This window comes from Miniopterus natalensis, chromosome 8 (genome assembly GCF_054644295.1).
Source record: "Miniopterus natalensis isolate mMinNat1 chromosome 8, mMinNat1.hap1, whole genome shotgun sequence".
In the NCBI taxonomy this organism is placed as follows: domain Eukaryota; kingdom Metazoa; phylum Chordata; class Mammalia; order Chiroptera; family Miniopteridae; genus Miniopterus; species Miniopterus natalensis.
Window position 1 is genome coordinate 19,038,929 of NC_142088.1, and position 20,396 is coordinate 19,059,324.

Sequence of the window (20,396 nt, forward strand, 5' to 3'; positions counted from 1 at the left end):
CATCAGCCACAGTGGGACAAAATTCGAAGAAATAAAAAAGACAAAGGAGCCTGGCGAGGCATGGCTCAGCAGCTGAGCATCGACCTAGGATCCAGGAGATCGGAGTTTGATTACCGGTCAGGACACATGCCTGGGTTGGGGGCTTGCTATATAAAAGCAGTGAAGTCATCATTGATGTTTCAATCTCTCTCTCTCTCCCTTCCTCTCTCTGAAATCAATAAAGATATACAGTATAAAAAAAAAAGATGAACACAATAAGAGGGTTACAACCGAGAAGTATATTGTGACTGTGGCCAACAAGGAAATTTGGAGATGGGTGACTGAACACCCAAGGGTGCCCTGTCAGTCAAAGCCTAACAAGTGCTTAGCACCATTTCAAGGTGTCACATGAGGATACTTAGGAAATGACAGTCATAGATGCTACCTCAAGGGCACATGCAGTTTCATAGACAAGATAGCACAGTTAAATGCCGGCATACCCATAAACATACAGCCTGGCCCTTGTTTACCTCTTTAACTACTCATTATTTCTCTCATAGCACCTGTCACAAGCTGTAATATTTCACTTATTTACTTGTGTTCTTGATGATTATGGCCTTCTGTGACCAAAACACCTTCTCAGCAGCCACATCATGGCACCAGGGTTGAGTAAGCCTGGGTGCTATGTTCTTAGAAAAGAGACCTGAAAGACATCAGCAGGCTCAGCACCACAGTGGCAGATGCCACCTTTCCAGCACTGTTTGAGGGCCAGGATTTCTCATACGCATCATCCAAGATGGAAAGCTCGGCCTCCATGGTCTCCTCGGGTGGCCTGAATCTGAGCTGCTGGCAGAACAAATTCATATGTACCATTGTCCCTCAGCTCAGATGTGTATGAGAAGGGGATCCCAATGTCCCGAGCCCAGTCTCTTGAAGTCCCTGACATGGCATCTACAAATGAAACCATAAAGACAGAATGAGAAATTGTAGAGTGAAAGCACAGATTTCTATAAGCCATTTCGGGTACGAAGGTTCAATCCTGAAAAATAAACAACTTCATGTGAGGGTCTCATGAGTAGCTGTCCTCTCCCCCTCCTTGATACTAAGCCCCGGTAGGGCAGGAATGAATCTTGTTTGGCTTCTCTGTCTCTCCCCCACCACCATCCACAGCACCTAAGATTATGCCTGGCGCATAGCAGAAGTTTGGTTAAAGTTTCTCAGCTGAATCAAAGACTGGACAACCTAATATTTTAAGACATGAGTAAACTGGCATATGAAGGAACAGAAACAAAATGACCACCAGAAAAACTACTATGCAAATGTTATCTAGGTGGTCCTCTGGTGGGTGGAAAAAGTGATGGTTGGTGGTGGGGAAAAGCAGTGCGTACTTCTTTCAACTAAATTCTTTCTTTTTTAAAATATCTTTCCTCCAGGCCCCACCTGCTCTCTTAGCCTAATGGGTTCTCTGGGAAGTGAATCAACTGACCAAGAATCGCTGGAAAACAGCCTTCCTGTTAACTCCTGTGCAGAATCCCTACCAGCTCTTTTTAACTGAAACCAGAGGGAGTTCTGGTCTTAGCCAGTGTATTATTTTTTTCTTTATGCTCACGCCTTATCCCCAGAGAACATAATTCTGGATTTGTACAGACTCCCTTTTATCTTGGGTCATTTTGATTTGTAAAACTTCCTGTTGATCCCAGGAACTGTTCTCTCCCTCTTCCAGCCACCCCACTCCCCAAAGTCCACTGACTTCTTTTGTGCTTTAGATACTACTGAAGGGGGGGGAGGAGATACTTACATAAAATATCTGCACTCGCTCCAACTCTATAATTGGTTCCATGCTTTGCTCTTAGTGCTTTTGCTGCCTTCTGTCCAACTTGGATCTGGAGGTGGGAAATGCAGAAACAGATATCTGGTGTTAAAAATAAACCCAACAATCCAGAGGGTTTGGTATTTTGTCCAAACCCATGTTGAGAGTTCCAGACCATCCTTCTCACTTCCCAATGGACAGCTATACCTAGGGAACCCGCTGGTACTTCAGCCTCAACACATTCAAACCCAGTAAGTGAGGGATTTTCATATTTCTGGCTTATCATGTTCCACTAAACACATGTAAAATCATCTTTGACTCATTTTTTTCAAATAGTTACCAAGTTCTATCTCCAGTGTCATCAGTTTATACCAGTCTTATTACCTCTGAAATGGACTATTGTCATCTTCAAAAGTGGCTGATTCAGGCCCTGGCGAGTGTGCGGGAGGAGAGGGTGGGACACATGGTTGGTATGGGAAGGTTCAAATGGAAAAAATGTCAGCACCTAAAACACTGACTTCTTACAGCTATTCGAATTTCAGAGCAGTTTAGAACAGGGCTATATATAGCATGTTTCCCCTACATGGAGATTGCCAAGTTGTCTATCACACAGCATAATATTTATCATGATTTCTACACATTTTTGGTTTTGTAAATATATAGAGAATCATTACCAGACTCGGGAGCTGTAAATAATACAAGCAGTGGAAACCACCTTGAGCAGTTGGCTTGATCCTGTGTCTTTGTGCACTCCATCAAAGCCTACCCATAAGAACCTGACCCTACTGCTAGCTAACTTCAATCAGGTTGAGACAAGGTGGGGAAATTTTTACACTGCCTTCTTATTGAAAATTCTTGAGATGAATGTTCATGCTAACTCTTCACCTGAAACTGCAAGAGATACAGAATTAAAGAACCTTTCTCAATTCAGTGTACCAATTTCTGCATGTAGTACTAAAAGGTTGTCAGTAATTCCCATCTTAGAGTTAGTTACCTTCCAGTAATGGTGATGCCAAGGCCCCAGGGCCCTCCTGCCCCCTCTTGCCTGTGGCCAGAGGGCTCTAACCAGACTGCCAATCAGCAGCACAAGACTCTAACTTTTCTAAACAAACCTTGCAAAATGCTCACATAGCAGCTGTTTTGCTGGAACATATACTGGGGTACATAGGCCTCTTTTTTCTGCTAGTGGAAGGTCTGCCCCATCACAGATTTATAACAGCCTGTCTTTGGTGGTTCATTTATATTTGTCACAGGTCCCTAAAGTAGAAAGTAGACATCCATGACAAATATCACAGAAACTGAAGGATAAGGAGGGTTCTGGGCTTCTCATCTGAAATCTCTTGTTTCTGCAGACTTCTTTAGTGAAGAAATGGAATTCTAGGGCCAAGAATTGAGGGGGAAATGAAACACAGTGGAATAAGAATCTAAGTTGCTACAATTCCTAGCAGTCTTAAACACTTCCTGAACCAGTGTGAGGTGGTGGGATGACTGTGGCCTCTGGAGTCTGAAGACATGAGTTCCAGCCCTGGCTCCACCATTCACCTTCTATAGGAGCTCCAGGAATATAACTTAATTCAAGGTCTCAATCCCCATATCTCCAAAGTGAGCTTAGTATATTATCATGAGGGTCAGATGAGATAATGGCTGTAAAATCCCTTTGTAAATTGTAAAGTCCAAGACAAAGGTGAGTTATTTCCACATGTTGCAAAATGATCACGTAGTACAAATGTCCAAAAACATTGCAGGAAAGATATTGGGGTACTGCTAAATATTTTTTTAAAATATTTTTGACTACTGGGGACAAGGCTTCCTTCAGCAAAACTCTCTAGCATTTTTTCTTTTTCTGCCCAAACACATGTGTTACGGGTCATGCTCCAGTGGGAGAGGGACAGGGTGTGTAAGAGAACAATGGGTGCCCAGGCCTCTGTGATCTTAAGAACAGAGTAAGCTTATTCCCCATCCATCCCAGCATTTGTTGATAATGAAGAGTCTGTTTTAAAAAATTTAAAAAAGATAAGCATAAAATAACAAGTGGTAGTCAGAATGTGGAAAATTGGAACCCTTGCGCACCGTTGGTGGGAATGGTAAATGGTGTGACTGCTATCAAAAACAGCCTGATGGTGCCTCAAAAAATTAAAAATAGAATTGCCACATGATCATCCCTTTCTGGTTATATACCCAAAAGAACTGAAAGTGGGACCTCAGGAGATATTGTACAGCTGTGTTCTTAGTAGTATTTTTGGAAATAACCAAAAGGTGAACACAGTTCAAATGCCCATTGATAGCTAGGTAGACAAAGAAAATGTGGTGTATCCGTACGATGCGATATTACTCAGCCTTCAAAAGAAGGAAATCCTGACACATGCTACAACATGAATAAACATTATGCTAAGTGCAATAAACCAGTCACAAAAAAGACAGATACTGTAGGATTCCACTGATATGAGGTCTCTAGAGTAGTCAAACTCACAGAAAAAGAAAGTAGAATGGTGATTTCCAGGGTCAAAGAGACAGGGATTGATGTTTAATGGGTATAGAGAATCAATTAGCAAGATAAAAACGTTTCAGAGAGTGGTTGCATAATAATGTAAATATCTTAACTGTCTGCTTAAAAATGGTTAAGATAGTAAATTTTATGTTATATGTATCTTATTACAATTTAAAAATTTTTTAATTTAAAAATAGATACAAATATTCCAATCCTAGATTTTCCCTCCCTTTGACTTGCATCTGTTGCTCTCAGGTTCACAAAAGAGTAGAGCCGAGGCTTTTTCAGCAATTCTGCCCCCTGATGGTCAGGTAAACACAGCTTCAGAGGGGACCCAGATGAGACAAAGCTCCATTTCCCTGCCTGGGCCTGGGTTCCACTGGCATTTTTCCTTACAAATATTCCTAAGCAAATACTAGAGGCAGTGTTTAGAAGAAAATAAAGCATGTCTAGCAGAGAAGAGCACGGAGATTATTTAGCCGTGTTATTTTAGATACGCCGTATTCCACTAACAGCTGGCAAGTTCTGCAAAGCACGGTTCAAAAGCCATGATTGCTGAACGGAGCTTCAAGAGAATTTACCCAAATGAGAGCACGTTCCTGCACATTATTAACATAATCATCTCATTTATATTATAGACGAATACCTAAGATGTCTCCCAACTTGACATTTTATGAAACAGGTAGTTAATTAATGTAGGTAAAGCAGCATTTAACCTGAAACCTTCCCAGCAGGCAGCTGGCAAAGCGTAAAAAGCAGGAGAAATAAAATAAGAAAGGACAGAGAGAACAAAAGAAGGGCTGGAGCCCCAAATCTAGGAAACAGAAATCAGGGGAAGGGAAGCAGGGGTCCTGCTTAGGTTTCTCTAAAGCCTTTGGTGCTCCAGTCTTACCAGTTCTTCATGGTTGCTGGGAGGGGTTTGGTGTAGCCATAGGGTGTGAGAATGAGCTGCCCATAAGAATGAGTGATTGGGAAGCATATCATGTCCTCTTTCTTGCTCTCTATAAAACTGGAAACAGCTTTAGTCTCAGGTTCAGACACTGGTCTCATCCCACAGAATGTTGAACCGTGGCAGTCCTTAGGTGAGCCAATACCTGGAATATACAGGGAACCACAAGGAAGGCATCGTGATCTCAGTTTAGAGCTGACAGAGGGTGAGGAGTCATCCTGATCGGGGCAGCTGTGCGTGGACTTAGGGCTTGACCTTGCTTTTCTACGTTAGTTCTGGTTAAATGGGTCAAGTTGGATCATCATTCAAGGAGGAAGTCAGAGAGGCTGAAGGGCTGACAATTTGGGTTTAGAAATCAATTCCATGCTTACATGGGCCAGGAAGGAAGATGTAAACTGGAATGGCATTTTCAGTAATCTTTAACTTAAACTTGTGGTGGGCCATGAACCAAATGGTTGAGAACCAGTTCTCAGGTTCCTAAGGTCAGACTCTGACATAGTCTTGTTGGCCTAAGTTTCTCTCTCATCATCTTACTGCTTTGAGTCTCTTTAGAGATATTTTGCAACTCCTATGTGGCATCTCATTTAATCCCCATAACAACCTACCTATAGGATGGTACTACTATGGGCTACATTTTATTTTATTTTTAATATATCTTTATTGATTTCAGAGGGAGGAAAGGAGAGGGAGAAAGAGAGATAGAAACATCAATGATGAGAGAGTCATTGATCGAGCCCTCAACCCGGGCATGTGCCCTGATCAGGAATCGAACCCCGATCGCCTGGATCCTAGGTTGATGCTCAACTGCTGAGCCACGCCCAGCTGGGCTGGGCTACATTTTAAATAAGAGAAAACTCAGACAGGGAAATAAAGCAATTTTTCCCAAGATCATAGTCACTAAGTCTGAATTTTAACCTTTGCTGCCTGGTTTTTAACCGGACTGCTCTTAACCATTCCTAACTCTTTATTTACTTCTAATTCACTGGGGATGTTGAGATTCAGAAACATGAAAATGCCTTCAGGAGAAGACAATGTTGACCTTGCTTACACCTGCCCTCCTGCAGTGAAATAATCTGCAAGGATAGTTCTCTGCTTTTTCTTCTCTTTATGATAATTCATATATTTCAAAACAAAGCAATGGATTTCAAACATAGTCACATTGGTCTAGGTCTTCCTTGCCCTAGTTTAGTCAACCTCACTTGAAGAGAGTCCTGTAGTTGAATCTTGCTGCTTTTTAATACCCTCCCTTTAGAGGGAACACACGGGACAGGAATCCCAGCAAGCTGTATAAAATTAGATGTTTATTTTTAAGAGTTATATCTCTAGTAATTCACCTCTTTCCTGGCTTCTCCATTTTTCTGTTCATCAATTTATCTACTAAACATATACTCACTACACCAGGATGCATTGAAATTTTGGTTGAGATCTGTCCCGAAACATGTGCCATTATTGTGGGATACACAGGATCTCCTCCAAGACCGATCCTGTACAGAGGAACATAGGGATGTTGCCATTCGAAAGCCTCATAAATCACAGTGTTAGTAATGATGGGTGGTCCTCAAATATGAAAAATCGTTCCTAGGATTGACTGGAAGAACTTGCCTTTAACATCATGAAGCTTGCACTTGTAATTTTTGGTCTTCCAGATAGGCTACCAACACCCAATAACAGGAACATTGTAAACCATCACACTGGAGGGAGTAGTTTAGCTTTTTCCTCATGAGCAGATTAGCAGTGCTTGGTGGATGTGATCAGGGAAATCTTCAGAGAATCATTTTTTAGGTCCAAATGATACAGGATGAAAGGGCAATAGCTCGGCAGATGGAACAAGGCTGTTCCCGGGGTATCAGAGATGGTCTCTGCACAGCTCTGGAAGCAGAAGACTGATGCGTGGAGCTGAAGATAAAGACAAGTTTCACCAGACAAGCGCAGAGGGAGGGGCTGCGTTCACATGCTGGGCAAAGGCTGTTGCAGAGACAGGGGTCCCAAGAAGGGCCTTGACGGGGGGAGTGCTAGGGGAGGGGAGAAATGAATATTCTAGAAACAGGGGCTCTTATTTGTGGAATAATATGCTTTAGAAACATTTTAAAGAGGAAGTTGTCTACGAAATGAAAAGCTTTATGAGATCTTTGCCCCCTATGTGAATGATCACAATGAGAAATCAAGGTTGGGGTTAGTATTTATACATCATTTGTGTCTCTTGTGCTTCTCGGGGTGGACACAGGGTGATGTAGGAATTTTATACCAATATGATCCTGATCAGGTAGCAGGCAACCAACAAACTTTAAGGAGATGGAGCTGGAGAAAACTTAAGTCTGGCTGGAAAACTGGTAATATGTCAAAATGAAATAAAACAAAATGTGCTGGACTTAATTCTAAAAAGGCCTCTTCAGTGCTGAACTTATCATTGGCTTAAATATGTTAGTTTGAGTTTTATTCCAAACAGGGTTCCTTTTTTTTGCATAGTCACAAAACATTTTATAACTGCAATGACAGGTCAGAAATATGAGCCTGAGTCAAGATCTAGTTTATGAAGTCATCCCAGGACCAAACTTGATGTACTCACTGTTATCCAAGTGTAGATGTAACCATCTATGTTAAGAACTGGAAGCACATAGAGGTCTAGGTTCTTAAGGAATCTACTTATCCTTGAGTTGTCTTAACAGTTTTGTAGAATCTGGAAATTTAAGAGAAAAACATTTGGAATCATCCTGGGAAGAGGTCTTTTCTCTTTCAATTTTTAAAATGGTTTCAACTTAATCAGAAGAAATGACCACAACCTCCACCCTCCAACCCACCTCAGTTGACTCTTAGTTATGGGAGTGGTTCTCCAATTTCAGTGTGCATGAAAATCACCTGGAGGACTTGTTAAAATACAGATTGCCTGGTCCCAGTCTGCCACCTACTCCCCCACCCCAATTCACTAGGTCTGAGGTGGAGCCTGAGGACTGGCATTTCTAACAAGATCCAAGTTGTGTTGATGCTGTTGGTCTAGGAACCACTTGAGAACTCTTTGTGGGTTAAATTCTTTATGTTTGGGTTTCTGAAAAGACTGATACAAAAAATATATATATTATTTTTAAAGGTTCTTTATTCCCTCAAGGGAGGGGTATAGGTAATACGCAAAAATTCACTGTGCTAGGTATTTTTCATGTGTTAACCTCTTAATCCACACAATAGACCTCTGAAGTAGTCATTTTATATTGCTTTTGCAGGTGAAGAACGAAGTGTTCTAGTATTAGAAAATTTGCCCAGCACTATTTGAAAAAGGGAGAGCCAGGATTCTCTTATTGATGACTTCCAAGATGTATTTTCTTTTACATTTAAATATGTTTGTCTTCCAATAAAAATAATGTTGAATGCACTGGAAAGAGATCAGAATACCTCACTTTTCAGTGAAGGTGCTTATTAATTCCATTTCCCTTGGGGAGAAGGAGTGCTCAATAGAGAGTTGCCATGCCAACATGTGAATGAAGCAGGCTTTCTACATAGCCAAGACGTGACAGGTATTTTGTGGGGTGGTTAACCATTATGAGGAAGCTAAAGACACTTCTTTCACAAACCATTGGCAAAAGGCAGGGGCAATCCATTCCCTGGCATCAATTCACAGTCCACCCAAATGATCTTCTCGGGGTTACTGGATGGTTGGCTGATCTGGAGGGAACATGCATGCTCCATTACCAAACAATCAATTATTATTGTGAGCCACTATGCAGTTAACAGGTTTTTTATTCCCCTAGAGGTTCCTTTCTTATTCCACTGTGTGGTTTCAAGCATGAGGCAAGGAAGCTGGCAGAGATATGCACCAATATCACCCTTCCTGGGCTACTCTTGCTCTCTTATCTGTGACCTTGGCTGTTGTGCTTAGAACCACATGCTGAGTCCCCATGTCTCCTACCAAGGCTGGAGATTGCGTTACCCCACGGTTATGGTATTACCTGGCTGTGTGACATTGTACAAGTTACTTCACTTTTCTGGGCTTTGGTTGCCTCAATCATAAAATGAAAGAACCAAAACTGAAGGTTGTCTATGATTTTTAAATGCTTTTAAAAAGAACACTATATATTTATTTTAAAAACTCAAAATACACATGAAAAGTGAATGGGCTGTAGTTGACATGCGAGTGGGGGATTTTCCCTTACAGAGTCCATCGTCTCCCACCTCTATGCAAGCAATGGAGGCACCCAGGCCTTCGCAGAGCCAGCCACTCAACCAGAATGTCTAAGGTCCTGTCCTGCTCCATCATACACGATTCTAAGGTCCTCAGTCTTAGTGGGGATGAGGGAGGCCCACCCTGGAGACAACACAGGAATAAACTCTTCTATTTCTGGATATTACGATTTTTAAGTGCTACCCCATGGTCCCACCCAACTATTCCAAATTCTCTTTACTCTAGTACTTGATTCCACCCAGATAATTAATGTGTAAGCCTTTGCAAGTTTTGAATTTTAAAAGCCCAGTTTGGGGTAGAAAAGGCAGTCTTTCTGCACTGCTTCTTTTAACCTTGTCTGCATTTCTGACTAGAGCCCCTGAACAGTAAACACATATCCCTGGATTCCATGGGAGAGACCCCACTTCCCCAGCAAGACAATTCTCAGCCTCACCCACCTTCAAACAATACATGGGCTTCATAGGTCAGTCCTAGGGAATGCTGTACTTCTCCCTTACCCAGTTCACCCACTGATAGATCTGAAACAGCCAGAGAGGGCTGCAGCTATCAATCAAAGATTGTTTGCTCAACTCTAATTAAGATAACTACTTTTCATTAAGATACTGAATTCTGTATCCTTTGCTCTACATTGCACCAGCTATGTGCTAAACAAGCTAGAAAACAAAACCAATAAATTGTTACCCACCCCTTCCCATTTTCTTTAAAGCATTACTCTGCCATAAGTCTTAGGATACCCTGTTGAACTTTACAAAGAAGTTACTGAGAATTAATAATTTCCACTGATAATACTTCAGAAACATTATACAACAACATATCCTTCAAAGGGCCACCAGACTTAGCTTCTATGTGACAACCAATCATGCCAGGAATTTAAGGTCAGGCTTATTTTGTGGGATTTTCTTCTGTCTTTATAAATCTCAACAATATCCTTTGCTAATATCCATGGTTCCAAGTTTAGAGAAGAGTTGGGTAAGCCCTTCATAGAATATGCCAAAAGAAGTTTCTAAATCAAGCTCAAGTTAATTATTTTTGTTAAAACTGAACAGACCTGAATGGGTGTTGATTTAGTTACAAGTCTTATACCATGCTTAGAAAAGAAGGCCTTGTCTTACATTTTTGCCCGTAAGTCAATAATGTAGAGTTCTACAAAAGTGACTGGAATTCACAAACATAAGATATTAAACAGTCATCAGGATGTGATAAGATACCTCCCATATTTTAAAACCTTTCTTGTGCTATATGAAAAAAAATTCTGGAAAATATTAACATATTCCAAAATATTGAGAAAATAAGTGGTAAAGCCTGTTTGGAGAGCAACTCCCCCATCTCCTGCTCACACACACTTATTTGCATATATAGTAGCTAATTTTTTACTGTAACTAGTTTTGGAAATCACCAAACTTATCTCAGTAGCAATACAAATATTTCTTTGAAAAAAGTTTTCTTCTCTTAAGAACTGCTGAGCCTGTCTCTTGTGTACTACAAGAAATATCACATTTTCAGCTAAACATGAGTCAGAAGACTTCTCTACCCCACATCCCACACCCATATACACATTGGCCCTACCTTGCTTAAACTGGTTAAGAACTTGATAAACAAGAGTAAGGGTTAATTCTGGTCCATGTCACACCAGCAAAACTGGGTGGGGTGTTCTTTTCTTTCTGTTGTTGATTTGCCTCTTTATTTCATAGTATCAGGATCTGTAGCTTCAATGGTGGTGGTCTGGGTGGGGGTCGTAATGTTTGGGAATTCCTTGACCTCGGTGTCCAGGCAAATCTCCCATTTCCTATTTTGAGCCTCTCTAGTCAACGCATCCTAAACTAGGCTGTGCCCACCACCAATGTCACCATGTACCCTTGCTCACCTCCCCCATGGGGTGGTATCCGTTACAGGGATAGGTCTCCGAGTTCCTCCATGCAGTCACTGTCTTGTCCACAACCCTTTGCCTGTGCTGTGTTGTTCCCAATCTGCAAAAGGAAGAAAGGCAGACAAAAAGCAGTGAAGAAACTGGGATCTCACGAGGGTTGAAAGGTGCATGAAAAAGGTCTTAGAAAGCACTGCACGACATCTGGGAGATAAAAGCCATTTATCTCCTTAAGGTAAATACTATTATCCCAGGTTATTTTTTTCTGAAGATTTTGTTACATGCGCTATATTATACTTTTATTATATCCAAGAAAACAGGCATAAGACATTTACTAGTCTATTTTTTAAAATTGTGTATCTCCGATTTGCAATACAACAAGAGCAAAATGGTATTTGCATTATAAGGTCACTAGAGAATGATTTTAGTGCTTTTCTTTGAATGGGGAGAGCAGGGGGAATGAAGCAAATGGAAGGCTATCTTGTCGCTCCTCCCTTTGCCCTCACTCCTGCCCTGGCTGTCCTGCCTGTCACGCCCCGCTGGGAAAGGAGACCTGGCAATGCTTTCACCGTAGCCACGGGCCCGGGATGGCCACTGCGAGGGCCACCTGCTTCTTCCTTCGCACAGCTCAGCACACATTTGGGTGCCGCTTTGTCAGTTAGCTCCTCAGCGGCCGGAGAGGGGAACCCTGAAAGCAGGGCTGGCCCCCGGCCAATTCCTGTCCCCGCTGGGCTAGCATTCCCGGCACTGTCACGGCCCAGAAGGGGGCAAATGAAAGGTCCCCGGACACCCCCAGGCACCGACATCTGGCTCCTCCCCGGCGCCCGGCTGCTAACTGTGCGTGTGGTCTCCCGAGCCCACGTCATGCGCAGAACGGTGAACTGCCTGGAATCTGAGCGAGGCTCTCGGGCATTGAAAGCCGTAGCATTTTTGCATGAAATGAAACAGTGCGGGAGCCGCACCGCGCGGTGCGTCGCCCGGGCCTGTGTGCAGCACAGCCTCGGGGAGGGCGGCTGTTTCTGCACAGTCCTTGGCGGGCGCGACCCGCGGCGGGGGCGGGAGGGGCGCCGGCCCCCGGCTTACCGCCATTCTCGCCGCACTGTCAGGGGAATCGATGATTGTACTTCGTGCATTCTTTCTGAATAAGAATTCACAAAACGTCGAAGGGAGGAAATGATCCTGGGGGTACATTATTAACACGCACTGACGATCAAAGGGGGCTGAGGAAATTTTGACTGGGATCTGCAAAGAAGCCAAAACAACAACAGCAGCAAAACCCCCTGATGAATATTGAGGCAAATTTTGAATTTTACGTACTTAGTAAGAAATGGTTTCCTCAGTAGTTCATGACAGCAAAGTAATTGCAAACCTTTTTTTTCCTGCTTTAAAATTAACATATGCTTATACTGGAAAATTTAGCGAGTGCAGAGAGAAGAAAAAGGGCAAAGACAGAGGAGAGAAAAAATAATCTTCAATAATCCCATCTCCCTGAGTTAAGCACTGTTGCTGTTTTGGCATTTTTCCTGTCAGTCTGTTATCTGTGCATATTTTTTCTTTATCACAGTACAGATTATATCTATATTTAAATTTCGTATTTACTCCTTTGTACCCTGTATTCTACCAGAGACATTCCTCCAACACATAAAAACTCCTTAGAAACATTATATTTAATGACTGACTAATATTTAATTGTAAGGATATATTACACACTGTCATTTATTTAAATGTTACCATCGGTGCTGGATATTAAAGCTATTTCCCTTTTTTGTTTTTTGCTAGTGGAAATAATTCTGGACTTACTGACTTTTTGCATAAATCTTTTTTGTTTTAAATACATTTTAATTGATTTCAGAGAGAAGAAGGGAGAGGAAGAAAGAGATAGAAACGGTGATGAGAGACATCAGTTGCCTGCCTCCTGCACGCCCCCTACTGGGCATCGAGCCCACAACCCGGGCATGTGCCCCGACCGAAATCGAATCGGTGACCTCTTGGTGCCTGGGACCATCGATGCTCAACCAACAGCTACACTGGCTGGGCTGCGGAAGTCTTTTTGCTCACTTCTGATTGTTTCTTTGAGCTACATTCCAGAAGAAGAATCAGTAGGTCAAAGAGAATGAGCATTTTCTAGGCATTTGATTCTACTGCCAAGTCCCAAATGATTCTACAGACTCATACTTTTATTGGCAGGATGGGATATATATGAGATCGTCTCCAGAGAAAGATGGCAAAGCTCGTGATCTTTGTTAATTGCAGACTTTGTACACTATCATAACATCACTCATAGGGAATAGAGTATAAACAATGGCAGCTAATCTATATTTTGAGTTGGTAAGAGCCATATAAAAATGGACATTATTTTATGTCAGTAAATAGGAATGAAAATAAAAACAGCCCATTAGGATCAAGGTAGCAGATTTGAAATGTTTTCCTCAAGTGTAGTCACAGGAGCTGTCCAATGGAAGCTGTCTCCTCTGAGTCCCACTGCCTGAGCTGGATCACTGCCCTAATTTAGCCTGCGCTTGGCTATCATTATTTTATTTTGTTTGTTATTATTATTTTTTTTTGTTAATACTCATCCAAGGATATTTTTTCCATTGATTTTTAGAAAGAGTGGAAGGGAGAGGGAGTGAGACAGAGAGAGAAACATCAATGTGAGAGAGACATCGATTGGTTGCCTCCTGCATGCAAGGCACCAGGGATCAAGCCTGCAACCCAGGTACTTGCCCCTGACTGGGAATCGAACCTGTAACCCTTCATGTGCAAGCCAGTGCTCTAACCACTTAGCCACACCAGCCAGGGCTGCTATCATTATTTTAAATAAAAAGTTGAATGCATCTTCATTGTAGAATATTTGCAAAATGAAGAATAATTGAGGAAAAGAAGAAAAATCACCAACAAAGGTAAAAATTACCATATTTTTTCTTATATTTTTCTAAATGTTTCATTGCATTTTGTATTCTGCATCCTTCCTTTAGCACAAATCATGCATTTTCCCATGCTATTAACATTTTTTCATAATCATTATTCTAAAGGATGAATATTTCATTATTATATATGTCAGTATTTACATAACCTAATATGGTATATTTAGGTTATTTCCAAATATTATAATACTTAATATAATATTTATGTTGTAAGTGGGGCTGCTTCTCAGTGCTTAAATTCCTTCCATATTTTTGTTTATTTCCTCAGTCTAGATTTTCAGAAGCAGGAATACTAGGTCAACAAATGTGTAAGTTTTAAGGCTCTTGATATTTTTAAGAAGAGTCTGTAAGAGTCTTTGTCTCTAATTTATAAATGAATAATCTTAGAAGGGAAGATAAATGCAGTATCTCTATGAAATGAAGTAAACTAATGGAAAAAATGAGAAGGCAATGTTCAAACAAGTTTTGACATCACAAAAAATCCTGGATTCTCATTTTATATCTGAAATCAGGCTATCTGTGAAGCTAAGGGACAAGTTGAGGTTACACAGCTGGTCTGGGCAAAAATCTTGTTCTGTAAGAGTAGGTTTGTTGCAAGATTCTTTGAACCATGAAAGAAAAGAGGAAACACTTTATAACTACACATGCTTGATGAGATATACCAAATGAGCAAAATACTGAGTTATGTATGAACAAGGGAAATAATACTTTCTATGGAAACTATACTACACACACAAAAAACACACTCACAGAGTTAAAAAATATTATATATTTGCAGAAGTTATGATTTATAATGCATAAAGAAAGAACACAGAAATTAGCATAAATGCATAATTTATAAACTAATAAAATGAGTAATAAACAAGACAAAATATTTAACCTTATTAAAAATCAACAAAATGCAAAACAAGTCATCTGTTGGTATTTTTCACTTATCAAATTGGCAAACACTTAAAAAGTACTTTCACACACTGTTGTTGGATGTGTAGACTGATACAACTTTTCTAGAAGGCAACTTGGCATATGCAGCAAGATTCCTAAAATTTTCTCAGCCCCTGACTCAGTAATTACAATTTTTACCACTTATATTAAGAAAATAATCAAAATTTTGTAAAAAAAATTATTGCTGTAGTTTATGCTTATAATGGTATTATTTGTGGAAATGACAAAGTAGAAATCAAATCAATACCCTATAAGGTAACAATGATGGAATAATATTAGCAATTTCAATGTGTTTAAATGAATTATAAATATCTTAGGAAAATTTTTATCATACGATTTAACTGAAAAATTTTGGCAATAGTGTTATATACATAATTAGCTAGCTATCTAGCTATTCAGAAATATTAACAGTAATTATCTCTTGGTGAAATTATTGGTAGTTTTAGACATGTTAAGCATTTTTCTTGATCATTAGAATAATGTAGTTTACTAATGAGAAACTATGTAAATGAGGGACATCGAACTTTTACTATCATTTTCAATTTTCAATCACAAAACATGATAGCATACATTATGCTAAGAAATGTTTATTAGATATGTATTCATTCAAAGATTATTAGAGTAATGTTTAATAATGAAAAGTTTAGTAATCTTTATTATTCTCATCTCATGGTGGTGTGTTGAGGTAGGAAGAGGGGAGAATCCAGCTGCATTTATCATGTATAAAGTTTCCCAGTTGGACAATCTAAATCATAATGGTCAACCCCTCTTCCCACTTCCCACTCACCTGTCATATCCCAGCCCTCAAGGGACCAGCATCCCCAGGATGTAAAGGGTCCCAAGCAGAGGATTCATTCTTCTGCAGACACAGCGAGAAAATTCTGGGCCTCTCCTACAGGTCAGTGGATCAAGTGTCTCTGAGAATGCATCCAGGGGTTGGCTCCCACAATAAAGATAAGAGAGGTGGAGGTCTCAGCAGAAAAAGCAATGGCTTCATTAACTTCATCATGCCCTCAAAAAGCTTTTTTCAATAGTGGAAAATACTACCATTTGATTTTCCATTTCCCCTATAACACTGAATTATACAAGCCCTTGGCTCCATCAGAAAGCAGTTTCTTCCCTGTTTCTAGGAACCCTCATTACCTGCACTCAGGAGCTGACCACTTCCACTGTTCACTCCACAAGGTCGCTGGGCATAATAGGTGGTGTGTCTTCTGCTCTGGTCATAATGGGCATGATTATTATTCAGTATTTACATTCTCCTCTGGAATCTAAGGCTTTATTTGGGGTCAAATGCCTTCTCTTGTTCTGATAGACCACATCACCAGCTTCTTAAACAAAACCAGATTTCTCCAAACATGAGCAGTGAAAACATTTAAATTCCTTTCTCAAGTGGATTTTCCCACACACTCCTCTAACATAAAGGACTTTATCAGACAACCCATCCAGAATATCCCTGGATCTCAAACAGTGACCAGCAAAAGTAAAGGGTCAGGTTAAGATTACTGCTGAAAGTCTAACTGACCATGACAAAATTTAGTGCAGAGAAGTCAAGGATTCAAACAGAGTCTTGGCATTTGATGGTCTAGTCTAAATTCTTTGCCCTATATTCATCCATTCATCTATTCATTCATCCTACAAAAACATGATGAGTACTCACTATATGCCAGGCACTAGTATGACAATGAATATATACAAAAATGAATGAGGCAGACAGAAGCTCTGCCATTATGGAGCTCACAGTAGAGTGGAGAGAACAAACAACTATACAAACAAACATTACAATTTTAAGTAAAAGAAATCAAATTTAGGTGATGGGGTGTTTGTGGGCCAAGAACATATTGAGATAGAGAGGCCTCTCCTAAGACGACTTTTGAGTTAAGTTCTAAATGATTTAATTCATGCCAAGGGCTATAGAAAACGTGATCTAGGTGAAGGGGGCAGCGTGCGTTGGAATCCCGGGGAGGAAATGAGTGTGATGTGACTGAGGAGCTGGAAGAAGGCCCGTGTTCGCGTGAAGTGGGAGCAAGAGAGAGTGATGAAGGGTGAGGTCGGGGCGATGGGCAAGGACCAGATCCTGTAGAAACCATGGGCCGTAGTATGGACTTTGGATTTTATTTTGGGAAGTCATTGAGTAGATTTTGGCTTTATATTTTAAAAGATTATTCTGGCTGCTACATAGAAGACGAGAGAAGGACAAGGAAGGAAACAAAGGCCAGTTAGAAAGAGAAAACCATCCTGGGGAGAGAGGATGAATGCTCAGGCTAGCCAGTCTCGGGGAGGTGGTGAGGCGTGGTCACGTCGGGAACTGATTTTAGAAGCAGGCCCAACAGACCTGCTTGTGGGATGAATGGGAACTGTGAGGAAATTAGGAAACTCAAGAACAACTCCGAGATTTGGGGGGCCAAGAAACAGAGTGAATCGTGGTGATTTTTTACAAGATGGGGCAAATTGAGGAATCAGTAGGTTCGAGGGGATGAAAAGTCAAGAATAAGCTTGAGGTGCTAATTAGACACCCAAAGGATTGTCAAGGGGGCATCAGCTACAACAGGCTCAGAGGGAAGTTGGAGCAAAGTTCACAAATGTGTGACCTCAGCATGTAAGAGATGGCGTTTGAAGCCACATGGAGGAGCTGATCTAGATTTTGAGCTCATCTAGAAGGAAAGAACTCAGACTGATCCTGAGTCATTCTGACACGTGGAGGTCTTGGGAGAAGAGAGGAATCGAGTAATGGAAATTGAGAAAGAACAGCCAGTGAGGTAGGTGGAGAAGTGAGAGACTGCTGTGTCCCAGAAGCCGAGTGAGGAGAGCATTTTAAGGAAGCGAGAGTTACCAACGGGGCCAAGTGTTGTGAAGTCGAGTCAGATGGCTGATAACTAGCAATCTTACCCAGCAGTATAGAGGTTCCTGGAGACCCTGAAAAGAGCAATGGTGGGGGGGGGGCGAGGAGGGGGCACCTGTAATACTTTCAATAATAAAGCTAAATTTAAAAAAAGAAAAGAGCAACTTAAGTCAGCATGTAGCAGGTGGTAGGGACCAAAACTTGACTGGAGTTGGTTAATGAAGGAAAGGGAAGTGAGAGAATGGAGGCAGTGAGGCTAGAAAAGTTCATCAGCACAGGTTAATGACACCTTAAAGGAAACTGCACTGTTATGATCCTCCATCACCCCCTTGGGATACTGTCAATTTGGAAATCTTGACTTTGAATTTTGATGATGTTCACAATGGGTGAAATGCAACACCCAAGACACTCTTCCCCTCTCCCAAAGTTAGGTAGGTACAGGGCAGCCACCTCAGTACTTCTAACTCTAGTGACAGAGTTTTAATGGAACTGTGTGTTCCATACAGGGAGAGTGGAACAGAAGAGTTGAGAGTGTTTTCTTTGCATTTTCCTGTGCATTGAAAAGGGACCAATATGGACTCAGGGCAGAGGGGTGAACGAGTGATTTAAATAGAAAGCAAGATTAGAATAGGGTAGCCCTGCTGGCAGATATGTAATCCCAGGCAGCTACTCTAAGAAAAAGAAGACAAATAAAAATACGAAAGATGTGAAAATGCACAGGTAAGTAATGCACACAAACTGCTAGTGGAAACCTGCAAATAATTTTTTAAGTATGTTGTGAGGACACTTGGCATTACTACACAGGGTTTTCCCAACAGTCGCTGAAAATTGGATTTTCCTCAATCCCCATGTCCAATTTCACTGTACTCTGTGGTCTCCTGCCAGCCCACTGTCCAAAGATTATCTTTCTGCCAGCTTATGGAATGTGAGCAGTAACCTGGAGAACTGGGGGCCAATGAACTGGAACCGCGAGTCCCTCACTAACAAGGGTGAATTATTATCTCGTCTCCCCTAGTGATTAGATTATTCTTTATCATTGTGTTTTATAGCTTTCTAGTTAGTCGTCTCAACACAATTTATTCACAATAATAGTGTTTTTTATTATTGCTCTTTTATAGATCCTATAGCAGTAAAATTTATTCTCAACTCTATTATTACAATATTCAACTACTAATGGAATTCTTGTTTTTATTTGATTGTGTTTTAAAGCCATAACAATAAAATTTACTCCCAAAAATATTACTGCAAGTTTTATGTTCTCTAAACTGCTTGAGAGAATGCCTGCAAACACATGTGGTCCTTTAAGCCACATGAGAGAAGGCTTGCCAAAATGTAAACATTGTTCTAGGAAAAAAAGGGGGGGAGGATTGGTTCCTATTAAGGTGAGACCCATGTTTTTTGACAGAGTAGGTAATAGGATGAAAGAAATAAAAGAGCCTTAGAGACTGCTGATTTAGAGGAAGATTAAATTCTAATTGGCAGGAATATTTGTTTGAAAAAAATTAACTTCTTTTAATTACCTGCCAAGCCCTAGACAATTCCACCACCCTTATCCTCCAAAATAATGTCTCTCAAAATGATGCCCATGACTTTGCATGGCTTGTTGCCATATTAGCTGGAGAGAGGCTGCTATGAAATATTATTACCAAAGGTCAGGGTCATTTAGAAACTAAACAGTTTCAGTGACTTAAGAGTTGGAAGGCACACAGCCAAGCCAGCTCCCCACCTCCTCTGCTCCTTAGTTGTTCTCACTGACCCTGAACCCAAGGACAATGCAGTAGACTTCATCACCTGCCATGTACCTTTTATACCTGGGACCCCCAGTCAAAGAGCTAGGACACGAATTATAGTCTTTCTAGGGGAGCAAGGTAGCAATAGGAATCAAGAAAGAGATGTGTCAGGCTGACAGGAATTAGGGTGGGGTGAAGAACTTGGTTTCAGATGGATAATAGGTTGATTTATGGTCATAAGCAAATATGGAAGCAGATTAGGTGGAGATAAGAGGCTGATTGTCAGAGATGATGGCTTTAGTAGTAGAAGATGCAAAATTTAGATTTGGTTTCTGAGGCTGCACAAAGGACAGGTTCTTGTTCTGACATAAGCTACAGAGACTGCTTTTACCATCTAAGGCAATCAATGAGTGGATGCCTGGGTGCACCGGTGGGTGCATGAATCTCTCTCGTGTTCCTGTAAAATGGCATAAATCCATGAGCTAGACCTAGCCTCTCACATATACTGCTGGGCACTTAGCTTTCTATGTACATTTGCTCCCTTTGCCCAGCTGTGGCAACTGTAGACATGCCCCCCACTGAGATCTACTTTCAAGAAAGAAACTGCTGACATTCTCTGGCTATTGGTGCCTTCAGAATCTGACTCAATATTCAAGCTGAGACTTGGGGCTACCTGGGCACCCTCCAATGACTGCAC

General features: G+C 41.1%; 1 protein-coding gene across 1 annotated transcript; it reads right to left on the bottom strand.

Annotated features, from left to right (window-relative positions):
- Positions 1 to 669: 669 nt before the first annotated feature.
- CPO (carboxypeptidase O) lies at positions 670 to 15,982 on the bottom strand. Its single transcript, XM_016196862.2, is given in 13 exon segments — positions 670 to 805; positions 807 to 930; positions 1,778 to 1,862; positions 5,170 to 5,195; positions 5,198 to 5,371; positions 6,620 to 6,710; positions 7,793 to 7,903; positions 8,777 to 8,832; positions 8,835 to 8,898; positions 9,848 to 9,879; positions 9,882 to 9,915; positions 11,262 to 11,364; positions 15,915 to 15,982. Coding segments are annotated over 13 exon segments (1,104 nt in total).
- Between the last annotated feature and the right edge of the window lie 4,414 nt (positions 15,983 to 20,396).